Source organism: Cynocephalus volans, chromosome 2, assembly GCF_027409185.1.
Source record: "Cynocephalus volans isolate mCynVol1 chromosome 2, mCynVol1.pri, whole genome shotgun sequence".
In the NCBI taxonomy this organism is placed as follows: Eukaryota; Metazoa; Chordata; class Mammalia; order Dermoptera; family Cynocephalidae; genus Cynocephalus; species Cynocephalus volans.
The window spans coordinates 168894674-168914046 of record NC_084461.1 but is presented as its reverse complement, the minus strand read 5'-3'; the positions used below and the strand labels follow the sequence as shown (position 1 = coordinate 168914046).

Sequence of the window (19373 nt, the reverse complement as noted above, 5' to 3'; positions counted from 1 at the left end):
GATTCTGCACATACCCATTTAGTGAGCCTGATCTAGGCAGGCTGCCCCAACTGTTGAAAGTCAAAGCAAGGTCAGGAGCTGCAGGATGATTCAGCATAGGGTCCCAAACTCCAATGATGTTTTTTGCTATATCTACATATAACCTTTACTATTATTTATGTAACATTTTGCATAAATTGGCTTGTGATTTGTAAGCTTTTAAAAAATTTTATATTTTAAAGGAATTTAAAATTTAGAGAAAAGTTGCAGAAATGATACAGAATTTCTGTGTGTCTTTCACCCACTTTCCATAATTGGCATTTTACCACATCTGCCTTATCATTTTTTCTCTCTCTCTACACATACACACCCACACCCACCCCTCACCCCCACACAACTATATATTTTTTTCTGTATTATTTGAGAGTAAATTGCAGATATGATGCCCCATTACCCCTTAACACTTCAGTGTGTATTTCCTAAAAGACAAGACCACTCTCCTTCATGACCAAAGTAAAACCATCAAAATCATAAAATTAACATTGATACATTACTACCTTCTAATTCTCAGACTCCTTTCAAATTTCACTGATAATTCAATAATGCTCTTTAGTAGGTCCAACACCCAAGACAGGATTTGAATTTAGTTGTTGTGTATTTTTGGTGTCCTCCAATCTGGAACAGTTAATCTTTCCTTGACTTTTAAAAGCCTGGAACTTAATGAAGATTACAGGTCAATTACTTTGTAGATTGTCTCAATTTGGATTTGTCTGGTATTTCTTCATGATTCATGCATTTTTAACAATACTACTCCAAAGTAATCCTGGGTCTTCTCAGAGAATCTACATCATGAGGTGCATGATGTCAATTTGACCCATTATTGATCATTATAACTTTGATTAGTTGAGAAAGTTGGTGTCTGACAGATCTATTAACTGTGAAGTTAACTAATGAAAATGTTGTACTTATTGGGGAGGAGTGACAAGAAGGTCCCAACAGTTGTCTGCCCAACATGGAAATAACAGAAGTAATGAGTAAGCAACTACATACTAATGAAAATAGCTGTGAGAGAGCTCCAGAGTACAAAAGAGGAACTACGGAAACATGGTGGAGCACAAAAACTGAGGATGTCCACATAGAAATGTGTCGCAAGCATTTTAACTGTGCCATCCCCTCCCACATCCAGCAGAGCTTGGTGCCGAGAGGCATCCCCTTGGTGTGACCTACCCATATGTGGGAAAAGGAGAGAAGGAGGACCCCATCAGCCCTCATCAACATAAGGACATATGCGACTTGCACACAAAGGACCCCCACAGTCTTCACTGATGCTGAGCCCAGTGGATGGAGCTACCTGGCGTCTAAGCCACTGGACCCCCCAAGAAGAAATCGCTGCTACAACCTTACTGAAGAAGAAGCCACTTTTGAGCCCCACCCCTTATATGTCCCAAATGCCAGAGCTGCCACTTCTCTCTTGAAATCACACATATGCCCCAGACCCCAGCTTCATGTTTGCTCTGCATGTCCCTGTGCCTTAGACATCAGCAGTATCACTGCAGCAAACCCTGCACCAAGAGGGATCCCCTTGGCCATTACTTTCCCATGTGGGTGAAAGGAGAACATGAGGACCCCAGCAACCTTCACCACCAAGAACCCCAATAGCCCTTGTCATCACTATGGACATCGAGAGCCTTGACAACTGAGGACCCTTGCCGTCTTTGCTGATCTGAATCTCAATAGATGGGGTTCCAGAGAGAGTATACCACTGTATTCTCCCCCAAACCAAACTGCCACTGTGTATCCTGTAGCAGGAGCTGCCACACCCCCAAAAAATGGCACCCTCACACCCACCTGTAGATGAAGGTTTCCCTCATAAAAGTCAGTTCCTAAAATCTGGAAGAGGTGTCTGATCTCTAAAATGTGCAGACATCAATGCAAGGCCAAAAACAAACAAACAAACAAACAAACAAAAAAACCCCATGAAAAATCAAGTAAAGATGACAGTACCAAAAAAAAAAAAAAAAAGAATAATTTTGTAGTAATTGACTGCAAAGAAATAAAGATCTATGAATTGCCTGACAAAGAATTCAAAACAATTGTTTTCAGGAAGCTCAGTGAGCTACAAGAGAACACAGACAACTCAAATCATATCAAGAAAACAGTACATGAAAAAAATGAGAAATTCAATGAAGAGATAGAAATCCATTTAAAAAATACAGGAAGAAACAAAAGCCAAACAGGCATTTGAAATTATTCAGTAAGAGGCGATGTATTAGTTAGGGTTCTCCAGAGAGACAGAAACAATTGGATATATATATAAATATATGAGAGGGGACTTATGAGGGGAATTGGCTCACACAATTATGAAGGCTGAGGAGTCTCATGATAGGCTGTCTGTAAACTGGATGCTGGTAATATGGCTCAGTCCAAGTGTGGAAGCCTCAGAACCAGGGAAGATGATGGTGTGATTCTCAGTCCAAAGCCAAAGGCCTGAAAGGTGGGGTGCTACTGGTGTAGGTCTTGGAACCCAAAGGCTGAAGAGTCTGGAGTTGGAATGTCCACAGACAGGAGAGAAAAGTGTCCCAGCTACAGTGGAAATAGAGTGAGAGATTCACCTTTTTCTCTGTTTTTGTTCTCTCCAGGCCCTCAGTAGACTGGATGGTGCCTGCCTATATTGAGGGCAGATCTTTCCCACCCAGTCCACTCAGGCTTACATGTTAATCTCTTCTTAGAAACACTGTCATAGGCACACCCCAAATAATACCTTACCAGGTTTCTATATATATTCCTTAATCTAGTCAAGTTGTCACCTAAAATTAACCATCGTAGGAGATAACTGGAAAAAAAATGAAGAAAGCCTATAGGGGTTATGGGACATCATCAAGCAAAGCAGTATGAGGGGTCTTCAAAATGTTCATGGAAAGATCTGTATTATCTTTTAATTCTATTGTTCCATGAACTTAAAAAAAATTTCCTCCCCCTCCATGAACATTTTGAAGTGCACTTATATACATTATGGGGGTCTCAGAGGAGATGGGAGAGAGAAGGGGGAAGAAAACCTTAAAAAAAATAGTGGCCCAAAACTTCCAAAATCATGGGAGGGAAATGGACATCCTGATTCATCCTGATTCATGAAGTTTATCCCAAATGGGATAAACTCAAAGAAATCTAACCTAAGACAGACTATAATCAAATTATAATCAAAAGTCAAGAACAAATAGAGAAATTTGAAAGTAACAAGAAAAAACTGCTCATCACATAGAAGGGAATTCTTGGACTCTCAGTGGATTTATTAGCAGAAACCTTGCAGGTCAGGAAAGAGTGGGGTGATATATTCAAAGTACTGAAAGAAAAAATTGCTGTCTAATAAGAATACTATACCAGGCAAAATTATTTTTTAAAAAATGCAGATACAAAGTCTTTTATCTGTGAGGGAGTTCATCTGCTAGACCTGCTGTACAATGGAGGAAACTGTAAAAGAAACTGAGGGATTTGTCACCACTAGAAATGTTTAAGAAGTTCTTCAAATTAAAATGAAAATGTATTAAATAGCAACACGAGCATATAATGGCATAAACTTCACCGGTAAAGGTAAATATATAGACACATACTGACTAACATAATGTTGTAAAGGTGGTGTGTAAGTTACTTTTAACCTTAATATAAAAGTTTATAAATAAAAGTTTGTTAATGGATACACAGTGTAAAAAGAAGCAATCTCTGTCTACAAGAACACAGTGTGTGGAGGTACATAAAAGTAGTGTATTTGTATGCAATTGAAGTTAAGTTGCTATTAACTTAGATTTGAAGGTTGTAACTATAAGATAGTTTACACAAATATCAAGGTAACAACAAGTAAGAAGCCTGTAATAGATACACAAAAGATAAAGAGAAAAAAAGCCAAAGCAAATCAGTACCAAAAAAATCATTAAAAAGCAAAGGAATACATAAAAAGAGTAAGATAGGGATAAAACTACTGTAAGTCAAATTGAAAACAATTAAACTGGCAATCGTAAGCCCTCATCTATCAATAATTACCTTAAATTTAAATGAATTAAAAATCACCAATCGAAAAGCATTGACTGGCTGAATGGATTAAAAAAAACAAGATCCAGTGATATGCTGTCTGCAAGAGATACACTTTAGAATTAAAGACACACATTGGCTAACAATGAAGAAATGGGAAAAGATATTTTATGCAGTAGTAACTAAAAGAAAGCAGGGGTGACTATGCTTATGTCAGACAAAATAGACATTAACTCTAAAACTGTCAGAAGAGACAGAGAAGGTCATTATATAATGATAAAACATCAATTCAACAGGAAGATATAGCAATTATAAATCTTTACATGCCCAATATCATCACACCTAAAACCAAAGAAAATATTGACAGATCTGTAGTTAGAAACTGACAGCAATACATTAATAGTAGGAGGCTTCAATATCACACTTATGATAAGGGATAGAACATCCAGACAGTAAATGTATAAGCAGCTGACTTGAACATGGTGTCATGCTTCTCAAGTTTCCCTCTACCCACCTGAAGTTCTCTTATGCTCTGGCCTGTATTAAATCGAGCAAGTTCCAACAGGAAGTTGGGGTCTCAGGGAGGAGTTTCCGGGGATTGCAGCCTTTTCAACATCTCGGTAATGGCACTGCTTTACCAACCATGGCTGGAGACCACGTCCCCATCTCTTTGTGCTGTGTAGAAACATTCCACAAAGGCCCCTTCTTCACTTCCCCTCACCTCATATCCCAGCTCTGCCATGGCTAGTCCATAGGTGAGATTCTGTTGACAGTAGGAATGCTGGCATGGCTAACCAGAGCTGGCTCAACTGAAGATGGAGATTAATTATTATTAATCAGGGGAAAACATGACCCTGGTGGATAACCTTGGCAGCTCATCCTCACTGACCCTGAGAGTATGTTTTAAAACTTTCACAAAACCAGGTATATTTTCATTCTCTAGGCCAGGCCTCATTTGGATTATTACAAATGAGGAACAAGACAAGCCTTAGGACACTTTAAGACAGAACTCTGTCAAAGCACTTGCTCATTTTATTCTCTATTGAAGATAACATTTGGCTTTTATTCACCGTGATCACAGCCCTCTGCTGGTGGAACAAAGTTCTCCTGCTTGCAGGTCCGAGAAGTTCTGGACCCCCATCTACCTGACCTTAAGATGGGCATAAATGAGTTTGTCCACAGCTCACAGCCAGGCTCTGTGGGCTGGACTTCCTGAGAATTTCTTGGAGAAGGCATTTGAGGGCTTTCTTTCTCTGGAGCAGAAATCATGGCTCCTGGTGACGCCAATAATCTCTCTTGAACCAGGTTCATCTCTGTGCTTTCAAAGAAACATTAGAATACTAAACAACCATAATTTTTGGGAAGAGAGAGATTTCCTAGAAAAAATTTCCAAGCACTACATGCTCTGTTTCTGCAATATGTATAATTTATCCTTTTAGTACAGGTACATGCAGACCTCTGTGTGATCTAAGGGTAACTGGCAGGAGTTACAGTTTGCTGGTTCCACTTATTTCTCACCAGAAAGGAAAAAAATGTCATTAATTAGATGATGAGCATTTGTGGGGACTCCAGGTTTAAAGAGGAATTTGAACTGAGCTAGGGTCTCCCAGAGGAAGGAAGGTCAGTTGCTACAAGAAAGCTGTTGTCTGCAGTTGTTAATGGCACCTTATACCCTACCACTGCTCTCACACCTGCTATTTCACCCTCTACCCATCTCCAGAAACCTTGAAGAAATGAGGGTATGAGTGAGGGTCAGCAATGAGAAGGGCAAGGGTCAGCTGGGAATTGGTCATTGAGTATTTCTGGGTGGTGCCCGTGGCACGTCAGAGTGGGCATGTGTGGCCAGCCTCTTGGCAGCCTTGGCCAATCGTTCCTGCTTCCTCGAAAGCCTTTCCTCTCTTGGTGCCCATTATACCACACTCTCCTGCCTGCCTTTCCCTAGCTGCTCAGTCTCAGTCTTTGCAGTCAGATCTTTCTCTAATTGAATTAGAAATATCAGAAGGAACCCTCTTCTCTCCATCATCCTCACCTTCTCTCCAGGTGGTCTCATAGGGTTCTTTGGCTTTAATTACCATCCATGAGCAGATGGCTCTAAGTTCACACCCTAATCCCCAACTTCTCACTTAAGTGCCTTAGAGGCATCCTAAATGGCCATTCCTCAGATGGTAATCTTTTCCCCCAATGGGAATCTTTACTAGCCCCCACATTTCACACTCTGACTTCCATTAGCATTCCAATAGGACCACCCTTGCCTCAATTTAATCTCCCAATCTAGGGTGCACACTTGATATTCTTCTTTCACACCCCAAATCCAGTAGCGACAAGAGTGGGTAAGAGCAGGGACACAGACTCACAAGACTGCAGAGGCTTGTTTCCTGTCTCTGCTACTTACTAAGCATGTGTCCTGGGGAAAGTTCCTTAATCTCTTTTTGTTTCCGTCCTCTCTCACAGGGTTGTTGTGAGGATTGTGAGGATTAACCAGAGTTAATACATGTAAAGTACTTAGAACAATGCCTGGCACAGTAATTGCTGAAAAAGTGATAACTGTGGTTATTACCTCCAAAACAAGTGACATATCTGTCCATTTCTCTCAATCCTAACCAGCCCCACTCTAGTCTTAGCCACAAGCGTCTCTCAACTTCTTGCTGGATTGCCTGCCACCAAACCTCCCACCATGCGGTAGCCAGAGTGATACATAAAAAGTGTGAATCAGATTTTGTTGCTGCCTGATTAAAACCCTTAAATGGTTCCCTTCTAAGTATAGCATAATATCCAAATTTGTTTCCATGGACTAGAAAGTCCTGTATTTGTGGCCCCTGCCTACTGCTTTAACTTCAGTTGTACAAGGTAGATATTGCTGTATAACAAACAACCCCAAAACATAGTGGCAAAACCTAACAATAGTCTAATTATGCTTGTGGATTTTGTGGGTCGGGAATTTGGACGTAGTAGAGTAGGGATGTACTGTCTGCTCTACAATGTCTAGGGACTTTTCTGGGAAAATTTGAATGGCTCGGGGTGATTTGAAGAACTGGGGTGGAATCATCTGGAGCCTTCTTCATTCACATGTCTGGCACCTTGGCATGATGTCAGGAGGGCTGGGCTCAGCTGGGACTTCCTGCATTGGTCTCTCAATGGCTTGGGCTTCTTTACAGCATGGCGGCCTCAGGGAAGGTGGACTTCTCATGTGGTGGGTCAGAACATTCCTTTATAACCTGCCCTCAGAAGGCACATAGCATCTCTTCTGCCATCCTCTTGGTCAAAGCAGTCACAAGCCCACCTAAAATCAAGGGGAGGGCACACAGACCCCACTTCTCAATAGGAGGATGCTAAAGGATTTGTGGCAAAGTTGTTAAATTGCCACACTCGTCTTCCACTCTCTCTTGCTCATGGTTCTTTAGTCCCACCAGACTCCTTTCCCTTCCAAAAACACCCCACCTAATCCTCATCTCAGAGTTTTTCCAAGTTTTGTTTTCTCTTACATACTCCCTCTTTTCCCAAATGGCCGGCTCCTTCTCATCTTAGTCCAGGGACTAAGTCTTCACTTTTGGTTCACAGACTGAGTCAGAAACTGCTGCCAGAACTGACGCCCCCCCATAGCTCCTTCCAGAGATGAAGTTCTGAACTCAGGTTCCAGGTACTACGGTCTGGCTTCTCCTGCCAGGGGCTAAGTCCCAATCTTTGCTTCCTGAGGCCAAGTCCAGAGTTTTTCCTCCGGGGGCAAAGTCCTGATTTTTGCTCTTGCTAAATCCACACTTAAATGTCAGCACCCAAGAAAGACCGTTTTAGACCACCCTGCCCAAAGTGCTTCTCTACCTTACTCTCTGTCCTCTGTTTATTCCCTTGATGGCACTTACCACAGTCTGTAGTTATCTTGCGTTTGTTTCTTTACATATTTATTGAACGACTACCCCTTGTAGGAGGTCACTTCCATAAGGGCGGGGGGTTGTAAGCTTTTTCATAATTGTATCCCTTGGCACAAAGAAGGCACTTAATGTAACCTTGCTGAATGAATAGATGAAGCTCGGGAAAGTCACAAATGGGGATTTGGAAGTCAGAAACATTGAAGTGATGGTTGAAACCACAGCAGAGAAAGAGGCTTAGGAGAACCGCAGGGACCATCAATATTTGAGATGGGGTAGGAGGAACTCACAATGAACATTTAGAAAGAGGAGTCCTAAAAGTATGAGGAGAGCCAGGACAGAGGTGTCACAGAAGGAAGGGAGGGGAGTTTGGAAGAAAGAAGGTAGGGGCAGTAATGTTACGTGGCACGATGAGGTCAGTCCAGATCAAATCTGCAAAGTGTTCATCAGGTTTACCCGTTTAGGGGGCTCTTTGCCAGAGCTCTTTCAAAGGAGTCAGGGGAAGTGGCCAATTGTAGTGGGTTGAGAAGCTAATGGTAGTCGGAGTTGGGGACTGCAGGTTCCTTGAAGGAAGGGCAATGGCTGATGGGGAGCACAGGGCCAGGGGGGTGTGGGAATGGCTGGAGGGTGTTTCCAAGCTCAGGGGAGCAAGTAATAGACAGGAAGAGGCTGAGATCCGGGAATGAGAGGGGGTGGGAAACAGCACGGATTCAGGAATAATCCTTGAACAGGCTGACCTCTTCCTGGAGGCTGTGGTGTGTCACTTTCTAGATGTCTGATCTTGGCTCAGTTATTCAACTTGTTTAATGTCTTGCAGCTTTGGTCTCTTCATCTATCACATGAGACAATATCACCGATTTCACGGTGTTGAATGGATAATGTACGCAAACATTCTTGGTGAATAATAGCTGTTTCATAAAAGTGATGTTTCTTCTATTTATTTAAAGGGTTTTCAGAGTCACAGCAGAGGAAAAGCTTGTTAGAGAAGTTGGGTGAAGTCTGTGTTTGGCTAGAGCAGACCTTCTACCAAGGCCACCTTCCATCAAGGTAGGTAGATGTGTAACATTCACGAAGGAAGAGGGTTCATGGAAATGACAGATGGTAGCTGAAACTCAGCCTCAAGGTGAGAGAGACGCTAAATGGAGCAAATGAGAGCCCAGGCCCCTACTCCAGGGGTGGCTGCTATCCTGCTCCAGCCACCTGGGGACTTGCGTTTTCTGCATCACTTAAGACCAGCTGTAGCCCTGGCCTCCTAATCTGTGCTATCAAATACCATAGCCATAGCCACAAGTGGCTATTTAAATTAAAATTAATTAAAGTTAACTTAAATGAAATAAAATAAAAATTTATTTCCTCTGCTGCAGTGGCCATATTTCAGGTGCTCCACAGCCATGTGGGGCTAGGGGCTACTTGTGCTGGACAGTGCAGGTATAGGACATTTCCCTCATTGCAGAAAGTTCTTTTGCAAAGCATTCCTGCCTGTATGGAAGGGCCATGAAAAAGGCTAAGTCATGTCAGGAGAGGCTCTCTTTCTTGGACATAGATGTATGGTTATGTTCTTTCTATCTGTGTTGATGTGTTAGGTCTCGACACATGGCCAGTTCATTAAGCCAGGATGGGGGCAGAGGGGTGACTCCTGTAGGGTCTCATATTGTCTTGCATGCAAGTGTTAGGCAGCACTCAGAGCTTTAACTTGGGTGAATTGTGGAGATTTGACAGTGTTGGATTGATAGAGAATCCCTTCATTCCACCCTGGATTTATCCAATACATTCTGTGTGTACAAGATGACATACACCTCCTGTGTGAGGAGAAGTGTTACACCTTAACACCCTTGAGGCAGAACTCTTGGTTTCTCCAGTGGGAAGGGCTATGATCTGTCCTGGGTCTTCCTTCTAAGCCAGGATAGATATTGAAGAATATTGATTCTGCTGCAGAGATTGGGACTTGTAGTTTTGTTAGGCAGGTACAGGCCATCAAACAGTTCAGCTCTCTTTAGTTCTATATCAGGCAAATTGGGTGGCATTGGTGATGGTTGGGTGGAGGCAGGGGAGCTCTAATGGGCAGAGGCTAGTAGGTTACCCTGAGAAGCACTAGCTGGTGGGTACTTGGTCAGCATTCTGTAGCGGGCCTGCCATTCTGTGGGAGGATTGTGCACATGTCTCAGATCTTAGTCCCTGGAATCTGCCAGGCTGGGCTACAGGGGCAGGGTTTCCATTCCCATGAGGGAAACTAGTAGAAGCCAGGTAAGACCCAGGCTTTAGAGGAAGAAATGGGGGATGGGAAGGCTCTGGTTAATGGCACTTGGGAGACTCAGAATCACAGGAGCCTCCTCTCCTAAAGGGTCTCTGCAGGAGAAAGGAGAGGAATGATAACTTGGGAGAGTAGAGCCTGGTAGCTCGTTATAAAATGCTGAATCTCTTCTCAGAGAACAAAATACCTAATACTAAATGTTTCACTACAGGGCCTTGTGACCCCTGTGTCTCATCTGGACTTGCTTGGAAACTGGACAGAGTGTAGTTGACAAAGTGGTGGAAGGTTTATAGGGTTGGGGGGCAGGTACAACACTAACAATAACCCTGAGGCAAACCCCTCACAGGCTTGACAGGAGGGGAAAGAAGTAAGAGATGAGACAATGGGGGATGAAAAGGAAGCCATCACAGTCCTAGAGACTTTAACTAAATGGATGGGGCCTAAGACAGAGTTTGGTTGTGAATTTTGTGCCTTGAAGATCACGTTAGACTCAAGTCCCAGTGACTATTTTATAACTGGGACTTTTGTCCAAGGAGTTTATTCATTTATTCATCTATCTACTCTTCATGCATCCATGCACCCACCCATCATCCATCTGTCCATCCACCTACCCATCCATCATCCACCCATCCATCATCCATCCACTCATCCATCCATCCATCCCCTCATCCATCCATCCATCAACCATCCATCCATCCACTCATCCATCCATCATCTATCCATCCACCTACCCATCCATCATCTATCCAGCCACTCATCCATCCATTCACCCATCCATTCCTCCATCCACTCATCCATCCACCCACCATCCATCCACCCTCCCATCTATCCATCCACCTGCCCATTCATCATCCATCCATTCACTCATCTATCATCCATCCATCCACCCACCCACCCATCTATCCATTCATCCACTCAACCATCCATTTTTTCAGAATTTGTGTGCCTAATATATACAAGGCCCTATGGTGGAGCTGAAGAAAGAAAGTACGGTCTCTGTCCTTAAGAAGCTCATTGTCCAGGAGAAGGAGACAATGTATAAAAAAATTAGCATGGGTAACTGTTTCAGGCACTCTGCTAGAAGTCTGCACAGGGCCCATTGGGCATAGCAGAAGGAACAGCTAGCTTGACCTGCAGGCTCACGGATGGCTGCACAGAGGAGGTGACTATGAGAGGTCAGGGAGGGCATGGCACACTGGGGGAGGTAGGCACACGAGCCCAGACACAGACGCTACAAATAGCCCAACATATTCAGGGAATGCGAGATGATACCCCCAGTGAGGCAGTGGCCTTGGATGAAGAGCATGAAGATGAAGGGTGTCACCTCCCATGTGGTGAATCTCTGAAGATTCCGGGATTGCTTTCTTTCTCTCTGTGCCCAATCAATTGAAAGTGACCATTGTACTGATCTAACTCCATTTCTAAATTCCTTATGGCACAGAAAGGAAGTCCTGAGCCCGTGGACTATGCAGGCACTCAGATTCCTTTACTGGTCTGACCGCAGTGCCTACGTGACTTAAACGTTTTCCATAGTTGTAGAATTCAGTTTCAAGCCCCTGAATAAGGCTAACAGTTGGCTTGTAGCACAGCTACACTTGGCTATCCATTCTTTTAATGATTTCCTATTTGCTTGAGTCCTACTAAGGATCCCATTTGGTTTCTAGAGAAATGCTGAATGTGCTCAGAAGTTGGAGGGAGACCAGTCTTTGGATTGGTGACTCTGGGGGTGGAGAGCTCAGAGTCTAGGGTAGAGGAGCACAGCTCTTCTGGAGCTGGTAAGGCACAGGTTGTACAGTAATGCATGCCATCATCAGCCTGTGACCTCTCTGTGCACAGCACCCTGTGCCACAAGGAGAGGACCGTGCATGAGGAACTTGAGAACATACTTCCGACTCCCCTTTGGTCTCCCGAGGGCTGGCACACTGGGTCAGCAATAAACTCTCAGTATTGAAAATAAATGGGAGGGGGGAGTGAGAAGGGGGGAAAGAAAAACAATTCGATTAAGGGAAAACTCAGAATGTTGTTAAATCTTTGCAATATCCAAATGGGCTACTTCCAAGAATTCTCAGAATAAGCTAATAAATTGCCCCAAAGAGTCCTCTAGAGAACCTGATTGAAGGTGTGGGCAAGAGCTACAGGGTATTTTTGGATAAGTGAGCAGTTCTCAGTGCTTGATTGTGGCTGATTCTTTTAAGAGACCAGAACTCCTAAAGTATTATTAACACTTTCTGGGTACATAGTTAACCCTTTCTCTCAGCCCTTTGTGGAACTGATACAGATTCTGAATCAAGGAGAGCCCCACTGATGAGGATCTGCTAAGTTTCCTGGGGGTAGTGGAGTACACGCCTGAAGTGTGGGTTTGGAGAGAGGAACCCACCTACAGGTGCCACAGCAGGACCTGCAGGTGGAGTAGAGCTTTATGAATGATATAGGCTGATGCTTCTGAAGGACAGATCCTGGGGCAAAGGAATCTGCATGCTCTGCCACAGACAATTAGAACCTAAGCCACAGGACCTTATCCAATGAGGCCAATTCTCACCATCTGGCATTTTAAGAGCCTGGGGTGAGTCAGGATTAGAGGGTGGCAGGTGTCCAGACTGGAGGCAGGAGGGGGAAGCCTGCATGGTGTCCTTGGAAAAGGCCTGCTGCTCCTTTGTTTATTCAACTCCTGCTTATTGACTGTCGTGAGGTCCTTGCGAGGTGCGGCAGAGAGGCTTTGCAGTTAGAGGCTTTGCAGTTGAGAGGTGGAGACACACTGAAAATACCAAGTACACAAATACACAAAAATACTTCCAAGTTGTGATTGTCCCTATGGAACTGACAGTGCTGAGCGGGACAGCAGTCAATAGGTGGGCTGGCTTCAGAGAGTATGGTCGGGAGGGTCTCCCTGAAGCAGGGATCGAAGTGGGAGAAGGAGCCAGCCGTGCAAGAGATGGCAGAAGAAGAGGAAACAGCAGCGACCCAGAGCTACTGTGACGAGTGGAAGGAGAACAGCGACCGTAGAGTGAGAGGGGCGGGAAGGAAGGGGGTCAGATCCTGCATGGCAGGCGTGATAAACAGTGTGCATTTTATTTATGCAAGCAGCCTACCTGGCTGTCTTAAATGCTGCCAGCCAGGTCTTCCCCTTCTAGCCGAGGGGCAGCACATTGAGTGTTTATACTCATTTAAACCTTGGTGCTCGTCTGTCATGTTTCCTATAAGAGGAGGACTGGGGCCACCGAGCGAAACCGAGTTCTGTTGGGTGATGAGGAAAGAGATGGAGATCTGATTTTGGAACAAGGGGAAGCATCTGAGGAATGGGGACCAGGGACAGTGAAAGGGGTAAAGAAAAAGACAGCTGATCATCTGTGCCCACCTCTTGCACCAGGCGGCTCCTAGTTTCTACTAAACAAGTTCTTTATCATTGAAGGAGCTGGCGCCCTGGGCTTTGGGGTCACACAGACCTGGGTTAGAATCCTGCTCTCGCTCTGGTGGGAAGCTGGGCCTGGAACAAAAGACTTCTCTGTGCATTACTCTCCTTGTCTGTAAAATAAAGATATGAAGATGTACCTAGTAGGATTTTTGGAAAGTTAAAAATGTATTTAAAGCACTCAGGGCTATCCCTGGATCACAGTAGGTGCTCAATAAATGTTCATGCCCTTCTTACTGACGACATAAAATTTTAGGAGATTGTACTGCTTGTTAGTAGAAGGAAGACAAATAGAAAGGTATTTAGCATTTTCATGCAATGTTTCTACTGGGTAAACAGCAGGCTGATGTGCTTTGGGGAGTGGGGAAAGTACTGGGTAGGAAGAGGGACCTTCCTTTCACGTCCTTGTTTTACCAGCTTCCTCTTCTGTAAATAGAAGGTGGGGGTGGGCTGGATCTGTAGCTAAGTGCCCAGAGGTCGAATAGTCAGAAAAAAGAAAATCCTGGGCCTCTCCTCTGGAGATTCAGTTCAGGAGGTCTGAACTGGGGCCACAGATGATTCTGACGGACAGGCAATTTTGGGAACACTGGAACAGTGGAACTCCAGGACAGGACAGAAGGGACCATGTGCATACTCCTCATTCGCCACCAGAGGGCGGGCCTGAGGCATGACAGCCTGAGCAACGTTCCCTGTGTCTCTAGCTGGGACAGAGAGACCCCAGGGAAAATCTGTGGTCACACATAGGATGGGGGACAAGGTACGTAATGCTGGGGTTCTTTGGGAGGCTGTGCGCTAACTGGAGATGAGAAGAGAGAAATTTTGTGAAGTGCACACTTTCCTGGGTGCCCTGATGTCCGGCAGGATTTGGGCAGCCTCTTCATGCAGAGAGGACGTCTTCAGGACCCTTTTAAAGTCCAGTGGAAGTGACCAGCAGTCTGTCCAGTTCTAGTGAAAGCAGAATCTGGCTCAGAGAGCCAGTCACTGCTGACCCCATGGTCACTACCCCATTGTCACCCCCTGTAAAAGATGCTGCCACTAGTGGGCAGGTTCTGATCTATGGGTCCTTGGCTGTCCTTCTGCAGTCTTTGTCCCTGCGATCTACATATACAAAGAAAACGATCGTTATTGTCTGATTCCATCCGCAGTGAAGAAGGCATCACATCCAGCTCAAGTATCCTAGTCTGTGCCCTTCATTTTTGGCAAAGGATTCCAGTTCCTTCTCTTTACCACTGCATTCATTTTAACCTTCTCCACAGCCCTTGGTGTTGAACTGCAGTCATTTGAGGGTTTGGGGCTTTCTTTTCTTTGCCACATCTAGGCTCGGTTCTTCCTGTCAGCAGTTTTTGTTCTGGAGTTTCCCCACTCTGTAACATTCTGAATGTTGCACTTCCACAGAGGTCTGGGGGCACCACAGAAGCAGAAATTGTTCCTCCAGCTTCCCCAAGGGGCACGATGAAACCAGGAACAGCGGTGGGCCAGCCCGGGACAGACTGCGGGCTGGGCAGATGCTGAGGAACTGAAAGCAGCCCAGTCATCCGGGAGCCGTGAGTGACAGCCTTCAGCTCCCTGCCCCCACTTCCCAGCGGGTCGTGTGATGCGCGCATCTTTAAAACCCTGATTGGGTGTCCCCACTTGTATACCCACCCATGCATCCAGTCCTTCTGGAGCCTCCAACCCTGTCAGACCCCACGTAAGGGTAAAAGATGAATAAGACTTTTGAAAGAGTTCCTGTTCCCTGGCAGGTCAGACTGAATGGAAGGAGAGTGATGCTCACCTGGTTATGGCGTAGGTGACTATTGTACAGGACAGGTGGTATGGCATCATAAATGGTATAATGCAGGCATGTACAAAGAATAACGGGAGCTGTAGAAAAGAACAATTTCAGAAATTGGTGCTGAGAAAAAATGGCTAGAGATGCCTTGTGTGGTTTTGGGGTTCGTTGGAGGGTTGGGGGCCCTCTCCCTGTGTTTGATCAGGCTTGCTGGTAGTACAGGACAGTTTCGTTAGGGGAGGCGCAGCTTAAAATTTAGGCAGCTACATCCCCGCAAAGAATAATAAGCTGTGATAGAAGAAGGTTCTTTTGCCTGAACTGGGGATTTTCTGACATCAGAGCTCACCACAGTGGTGACATGGAAGAACCTTTTGTTCTTGCAATGGTAATGACAACACTTATCTATGTTGTCATGGGGAGGGTACCCGCTATGCCCAGGCAGTGTGCTGGTCACTGGAAGAAGAGGAACGTGAGGAGGCTCTTAGGCTTGAGGAGTCATGATCTGATAGAGATATGGACAAATAATTACAATACGATGGGATGTGTGTCACAGTGGAAGCGAACACAGGAAGGAGTGCTCAAGGCTTTAGGAGGCAGGACTTTACAGACCACATGACATTTAAGCTCAGTTTTAGAGGAAGCATCCTTAGAAAAGGGAGGTAAAGAGCACAGGGTGGGGCACGGATTTGGGAAGGGATTTGCTCTGATGCTGTGTGCGAGCATGTGTCTGCGTCACCCACTGAACACGGGGACAGGGTGGGTGTCCAGGGATGGGAGATGAAGCTGCAGAGGAGGCTGGTTAAAACTCACTCCTCTAGCTCACAGGTCTGCTTGGGCAGGTTCTCCCTCCAGGCCACCAAGAATGCCTGGGGCATACTGGTTTCATTAAGCGACAGTCTTGTTTAGTTACTCTTCCCTCCGGCTGGGGAGGGGTGGGAGAAGGCAGAGGTTTGGGAAGGGGTCGTCAGTGGAATAGACAGTCTTTCAATGCGTTTTCATGTTTGACGTGCATTTAATTCTTACAAATTCAGAGAAGTCATGACTGAGAATAGGTTCAAATATTTGGCTCACGGATGATGATTTGTAACTTTACAGGAAATTTTTCATTGAGTGTTTTTCTAAAGAGACAAGGCTATCAGTACAGAGTGGGTGGAAAATTCTCCCCGACCCCCCTTTTTTCTGCATTGCACTGAGCAGTAAGTATGGTAAGAAATGCAGATTACAGACAGTTCTTTTCCTTGGTTAATTAAAACTATTTGTTTGGTATCTTTTATGTGCCAAATAGTCTCTTAGGCTCTAGTCAGAACAGACAAATCCATTTCAACCTTATATCTTTGGATATTTATGAGTGGAAATGTCAATTATCATGGACTAAGAGCCTTCTATCAATAACTATAGTAATAAGACCAACACGAGTAAGAGTGACACAAAAACTCTTGGAAGCTTTTATTACAAAACAAAATATTCAATGGAAGATTGGTAAATAAGATTTAAATCCATTAAGATCAAACAATTCAGGAGTAGGAAAATATAACAAGAATACAAGCACACAATATAGAGGCCATTGTTTTAAATTTGAATTTGCTTGCTTGCCAAGTGGTATTTTTCTTGAAATCTAATAGGACATCCTTCTCCTACCCTCTCTCACCCCCCATATTCCCTGTCCCCCATCCCAGCTGGAACTTAATGTTGGCTTTCACCGGAAGACACATTTTATGCTGTCTTAGACTTGTTGCTTTAACCATTAGTGGCTGACACCAATACTTGCTGACATTAATTTGGTTCGCCCTTTGCATACCAGATAGTGGATTTTGCAGGAATAGGAGTGAAAGGGTGATTTTTACACCTTCTTTTGAGTCTAAAAAGACAAACAACCCCCAAAGTAGCTAGGGTAGCCAGGTGCAGAAAGACACTGGAGCATAAGCACACAGTAGCCCAAGGATTATTCTGTGTTTTTCTGGCTAATATTTGCTGAGCAGGTGCAAGCCAATTAAATTCTTTTAATTTTTCATGGCTGCCTGATGGCCTAGATGATGTAGGGATTTTATGTACTGTTTAATCTCAAGCAGAGAAACCCAAAGCCATGAGCCAGTCTGGCTGTTTTAGTCATCGTACCTGCCTGGGCAAAAGGGTGGCCCTGGTAGATTGCCCGGGATCATCTGGACTGGCTTTTTTCTTCCACAGGGACTCTGAAGTTAGAGCATCACAGCACGGCTTGGTTAGGCAAAGCCAAGGGGTTCTGGGCCTGTTCCATTGCTTGGGCCACCAAGAAAAGCCTTGAACACCGTTTCAAGTGTGACTAGACTGACTTCGGAGGCTTCCCCCGTGACTCAGTTTCTCTTTCCTTTGGGATACGAGCTGTCCTTTCCTGGTTCCTCTCCTCTCTTTCTGTCTCACGATGCGGTGTTGGGCCCTGTTTATTAGCACTGTAAACCCTTAGGATTCCTTTGGCGCTGTAACCCCGACGGATCTGAAGGCTCCAGCGAAATTCGCTCTCCGCCCAACCCCGGCAGTGGTCGTGACTGACAAAGGGGGCACAGAGGGCCCTATTTTAGGCTATTCTGCCTTAACGGGCTGCGGCGGCTCCCCCCGCCCCCCAAGTTCCCTGTGGCCTGTAGGCACAAAAGGACGTTTCAGGGCGGGGCCTCCCATCCCCGGCAACCGACCCCGGCCTCCCCCGGATGCCTGCCTCCCCTCCTCGGAGCTGGGAGGGATGGCTCTGGGCTTTCACTTCCAGCGGCCACGCCACGGACGCCTGCAGGCCAGATCCCGCGTCTGCAGCATCGCTGCGGGCCCGCGCGCCCTCCCCGCGCCCCGGGGCCAGGCCCGGCTCCCGGAGCTCCGCGCTGGGGCAGCCTCCGTCCCCGGGGCTGGGCGGCAACGGGCGCGGCTGGCGCTCCCCGCCCGGCCCCCTTCCCTCCGCTCGTCGCCGTTTGAATTCCCAGCCGGTTCCAGGGAGGGGGCCGAGGAGGCTCCGCGCGGCGCCGGCCGGCGGTGCAGTCGCGCGCTCGCCGCCAGCCAGGCCATTGGCTCGGCGCAGTCACCCCACGCGGGGCTGCAGCTGCGGCCTCCGCGGATTGGCGCGCGGCGGGCATGCACCGGGTGCGCGCCGGCGGGTGCGTGCCGCCTGGGCTGCGCGGGAGCCCCGCCGCCTCTGGTTCGCGTCCCCCTCCCCCCACCTCCGTCACGACCCCCCTCTCCATTGTCCCTGCGGCGGGTACAGCATCCGGGGCCGCCGCCAGCCCCAGGCCCCAAGAAAGGGCGCGAAAGGCGCGCTCCCCGCGCGGGCGCACGCGTCTCCGCCGCCCCCGGCTGAACACACTGCAGCATTTCGCGCGCTCGCGCCGCAGCCCGCCCCGCCGGCCCTCATCTGCATATACCACGATCGCGGCCAATCAGCGCTCGCCCCTCTGTAAGCGGATGGCTTTTGCCGGAGAGGAAAGGGAGTGGCTGGCGGCGCATGCGCGGCGCTGGCTGACTTGAACCGAGGCTTTTATTGCTGTAGTTTATTTCCACCCCCTTTCCTCCTGTTCTCTCTCTCGCTTTCTTTTTTTTTTCCGCCCTAGCTGGGGCTGTGTTGGAGGAGAGGAAGAAAGAGAGACAGAGGATTGCATTTGTCCTTTACGTTCTTGCAATTTGCTACCAGCAAGGCCAGCTAAGCGGTTGTACCTTTTTCAGTTCTGCAAAAAAAAAAAAAAAAAAAAAAAAAAAAAAAAGAAAATACCAAGTCCTTTTCCCGGGCAATTGTTTGCTTTAAAGCTGCCCTCTTGAAATTATTTTTTTCCCAGGAGAGAGAGAGATGTCTTATCAGGGGAAGAAAAATATTCCACGCATCACGGTGAGTTTGGTACTTGAGAAATCGGGTCGGAACCTTTGGTGGCACAGAACATCTAAGGAATTTTTAAAGAGGAGGAGGAGGGAGAGGGACCTAACTTTTTTTTTTTTCCTGTTGCTAACGGTGGTGGTGGGAGACGCGATACTGGAGAAGAAGCAGCCGCATCATTTGGGAGGGTGAGTGCGTGGAGGTGGCTTTAGGGGCGCGCCAGCTCCGCGGTGTCCTTTCATTGTCAGCGCGGG

General features: G+C 46.2%; 1 protein-coding gene across 2 annotated transcripts in view; it reads left to right on the top strand.

Annotated features, from left to right (window-relative positions):
• DPYSL2 (dihydropyrimidinase like 2) overlaps positions 1-19373 on the top strand; it is a 111897-nt gene that overhangs the window by 24740 nt on the left and 67784 nt on the right. The window contains exon 1 of one of the 2 annotated variants that reach the window (XM_063085450.1): positions 18676-19134. The exons of the other annotated variant lie outside the window; for it this stretch is intronic. Within the exon in view, the coding sequence (XP_062941520.1) occupies positions 19096-19134 (39 nt within the window). The 5' untranslated portion in view covers positions 18676-19095. Of the gene's footprint in view, positions 1-18675; positions 19135-19373 lie in introns of those variants that run through there. 2 annotated transcript variants of the gene reach the window in all.